At 37.4% G+C, this 4445-nt stretch overlaps 1 protein-coding gene across 1 annotated transcript in view; it reads left to right on the forward strand.

The window, feature by feature from the left end:
* The window catches only part of LOC107720674 (BCL2/adenovirus E1B 19 kDa protein-interacting protein 3-like), a 12080-nt gene continuing 7635 nt past the window's right edge, over positions 1-4445 (forward strand). Inside the window, exon 1 of the mRNA XM_016528458.1 lies at positions 1-195. Coding sequence (XP_016383944.1) covers positions 144-195 — 52 coding nt within the window. The 5' untranslated portion in view covers positions 1-143. The remainder of the gene's footprint in view (positions 196-4445) is intronic.

Below are 4445 nucleotides of genomic sequence, written 5' to 3' on the forward strand. Positions count from 1 at the left end.
TAGCGAATTTAAAAGCGCCCCCTTCACAGAGCGTCCGATTAGTGATCAGGCTCCGACACGCGTGAGCGCGCAGGTCCAAATGTGAGCGCAGAGTGTGTTCGTGCAGTGACAGTTTTATGTAAGCCGCGCAACACAGAGCCACGATGTCCGACGCTGCTGCTCCAGCAGACAACAACGAGGAACCTGGATTAAACGGTATGTACAGCCGGAGCACCCTGCTGTGTTGTTCTGACATCTATCAAACCTGTTCGAGAATCCTTTGGCTTGTCTGTATTGGTATTTTTTTTTTATACTTTTAATTATTTCACTTAATGTAAACTGCGCATTTTTTTTAGTTCCAGTCAACATTTCTGTGCCATAGGGAGGGCGGGGTTTGCGGCAATACAATTGCGTCATGTTTATTGACAAGCTTTCTGTCCAATTGCTGTTGAGACTGTGTTTGGAGGCGGGTCTTAAAAAGTGATCGACTATAACCTAAACCAATAGTGTGATCATACGTTTTCAGTAGGCTGGCCGAAGCTGATGTCAACAAGGCGAGAACTAGAGCAACTCAAAAATGGATATTGTGGATGCTTGAAATACCATTTTAATTCGTTTAATATATATGTAACACATACCTTCGTTTCTCCGGTGTGTTTATGAGAAGTGGCTCAAAGAAAAAGTGTTTTGTTCATATTTGTTTGACATGTAACGCATGACATGTGGCAGCAAATAAGGTCTTTGTGTGAACTGCGAGGTTGCAAACAAACTGGTCTATTCATTGGCTTCTGACCACTTAGATTTAACTTGTTAATTAGTATTTAATTCACGAAAAACCGTATAAAACGAAAATGAAATGAAAAAAAAAAATACCTTGAAGCCGAAAAAGTAGTCATCTACAGTAGAGCCAGACCATAAACAAAGAGTTCATTATTATCATACAGAATGTGTGGATTTGCTAAAAACATCATTTGTCAGCCTACTATTTAAAATCCATATCAGTTCGTTCGTCATTAAATATAAAATGTTTGGTTACAACATGAGCGGGAATTCCTAAATATGCGCTAAAGTTACAGAAGACTAATAAATAATGTTGAAATTCCTGGTATGCTTTCTGAAATGCAAAGAGCAGACAGCGAAGTCTCGCTATCTAAATATTAAGACCACTAATTTTGGACAGTGTACTTAAACTGGCATACAGTGTAAACAACCAATATTAATGTACTGCTGAGGTAGCTACGTGCGCGCTGTGATCAAAGCTAGTTAAGCGTCACTACTAGTCAGGACGCCAGTTCATAAATTCTACTATGATAAAGGCTTGAGTCGTGAATATTAATTAGTAGTGAGCCAGTAAGCCTTGCTGATTGGCTGAAAGGCAGACGCTGGGCGGTGAACGTTAGTCAGCTGACCAATTAGCTAATGGCCAAGGCTCGCGTAATGAATATAAATTAGGCTACGTGACCTCACGGTGCAAGGAAGTTCAAAGCAGTGTCAGTAGAACTTAGTTAATATTCATGAGCGTGGCTTTCACCATAGTATTATTCGTAATTCTATTTCTAGCCGCAGTGAATGTGGTCCGGACTGTGTCTACGTGTGGAAAGTGTCAGAAAGAAAGCCAGGAAATAGAATTGGGAGTGAGTTTAGGGCAGTGAGTCATGATATTTTGAGATCGTGAAGTAGCAGCAGTTTGCTTCATTCAAAGTAGGTAACTGTCATGAGGAAGGGTGGTGTGATCCGTTGGCTCATGCAGAAAATGGTTTGCGTATCAAATGTTCCTATCTTTCATTTCATAATATGAAGAGGGTGCTTGCTTTGACATCTTAAAGGCTTAACAGCAAAATAAATCGAATTAATTATTATTTCGCCTTATGTATAATTCTAAAAGTAAAAGAGGATGGAAAATGGTAAAAAAAAAAAAGTCTCTCTCTCTCTCTCTTAAAATATGTTTAAAAAATTACAAAAGCATACAACAAAATTAATAAAACTTAAAAGTAATACAATTAAAATTAAAACCGAATATATATATAATAATTATAATTTAATTTAAAATATTGACAACAATTATAATAGTATATCAGTAATTATAAAATAACACTTATTCCTAGCTGCACAATGGCTTTTCACACTGCACATAACCCTGGTTTAAGACCATTTTATTACCTCAATTAATTATGTGGCCAGTTTTTCATTCACTAGATGTTGAAACTGTATCATCAGCACCACAGCACAATTATCTCATAAAACTCTTGGTTTCCCAAAGATGAGGCAGACTTGCTTGGCCAGATCTCAGTGCAGTGATGTGATGGCCACAGTTTTCTCAGTCACTAGTGCTGAAAACTAGTGAATTGAAGAGACTGCCTAGGGAAAGTGAAATTACATCTTAATGTTGACCAGATTCTTTTAGTGTAACAGATGGGCAAATGTGGGCTCAGCTTACAGTGTTTGTTTGACAATTTGGATGCGTCTGGCTATGTACTAGACATGATGACTGCTAGCTGGAGGACGTGTGAAGAGACTTTGCCCACAGCCACAGCCAGAATCTCTCAAAACCAGTCAAGAACATGTCCGGTCATATTTCTTCCATAAAATCAAAAGAACGGACGGACGAACAGAACAAACACATGCATTTTTAGTGGCAAACTGGTTTTAAACTGTTTTTTCTTAAACGCTGTTGATAATCTTCTGTATTTGTTTAGTAATTAACAGTTTAAGCATAAATTATGGCTTTTAAATATAATGTTAATTAGCTACAATTACTTTTCTATTCAGATATTTAAAAAAAAAGCAATGATGTTTTAGTGTTTCATAAATAAGCCTCTATAATACTATCATCTAATCTTTGATCTCTATATATTTCCTGATGACAGCCAAAGTAATGTTCCACTGTTGGACAGAATGTTCAGCTTGCCCGCTGCCATAGCAACACTGTTTGTGTCAGTGGATTGAGAGACAAAGGTCAGTCGTCTCTAGCACAGCCGAATTCACATGTTTCGCACTCAGGATGGGACAGAGGTGTGCATGCTCGTCCATGCTGATGGGAAGATCAAGTAGAGTCAAAGCAGGACCCATGTCACATGATCTATGTTTGCTCAACCCAAGGAAGTCATGTGGACCTTCTTTGTCTTCCTTTTTTTGTTTTCCTGGGAGTGGCTCGCGAGGCATTCGGTTTATACTTAGCTCATCCTGGTTGGTCAGCAGCGTGCGCTGGTTAAGCCGGTGGTAAACAGAGGACTGACTGTGCAATAGCACAGACGTTTCTGATGAGACAGCACAGCAGATGTGGGTGAAAGGGGAACACGGAAAGCTTAACCGTGCTTGTCCCTGACTCATGGATGAAAGGAGTCTGTGTGTTTGTGTTGATCAGGCCATGCGCTCAAGGAGCGTGTCCCTGCTCAGACTCACGTAGAGCACGTGGCGGTCAGGTCAGGTGTGACTCATATATCAGTGAGCTTGTAATGAGTCTGAGAGGGAGGCATTTACTGCCCTTTCACCACACAGTAAATAGAAGTTAAGCCAGACCACCAATGGTTTACAGGGAAATCCCACTGTCTGTCACCGTCTGCCTTGGTTCATACAGTGGTGGATGCAGTGGATGCAATATCATTTCCAGGTCACATTTAAAATCAGATATTTTGATTTTATGACTATTCAGATTGATTTGCATTGCAGTATTTATTATTTTATTTTATTTTCCCTGTCAGATTGTCTTTACCATAATCCATAAACAACCTGACATTTAGCTTTTGTAATTGATATCAATGTAGATTTTTTTAAATTATTGTTTTATGTATATATATATTTTTTGTATTACATTTAAAAATTCACATTCAAATGTATGTCAATAACTTTGTCTTGAGTTCCAAGCTTTGACAGAGGTTACATTTATTGGATCAAAAATACAGTAATAAACAGTAATAGTGTGAAATATTATTTCAATTTAAAATAACTCTTTTCTATTTGAATAGGGAATCATTCAGATAGGCAGATTTGCTGCTTAATAAACATTTCTTAAAATTATCAATGTTGAAAACAGTTGTGCTGCTTATTATTTTTGTGGAAACTGTGGTATACCTTTTTCAGGATGCTTTGATGAATAGAAAGGTTAAAAGAAAAGCATTTATTTGAAATAGAAATCTTTTGTCACCTACATGACTTTTCAGAGTTTGATTATAATTTTAGTAGCAAAAATTGAAATGATCTGCACTATAAACACTATGACCTCTTTCTAAGGTCAAAAAAAAAAAACTTTTATTTAAAAATGACAAATAATAGGCCAATCCCATAGGACATGTTCTTGCTTTTGATGTTTGTCCTGCGTCAGATGGGCGTCTTTGGTCATTGCATCATGACTTCATTCTTTTTATTCATTGTCTTTTACTGTGAGCACCATACAATAAATTCTATACACTGTAAATAATATATTGTTACTTTTCTGCATTACAGTAATGAAAATTAGTGTGTCGGGG

The sequence above is a fragment of the Sinocyclocheilus rhinocerous genome, unplaced genomic scaffold (genome assembly GCF_001515625.1).
Source record: "Sinocyclocheilus rhinocerous isolate Xijiao unplaced genomic scaffold, SAMN03320098_v1.1 scaffold132, whole genome shotgun sequence".
Classification (NCBI taxonomy): Eukaryota; Metazoa; Chordata; class Actinopteri; order Cypriniformes; family Cyprinidae; genus Sinocyclocheilus; species Sinocyclocheilus rhinocerous.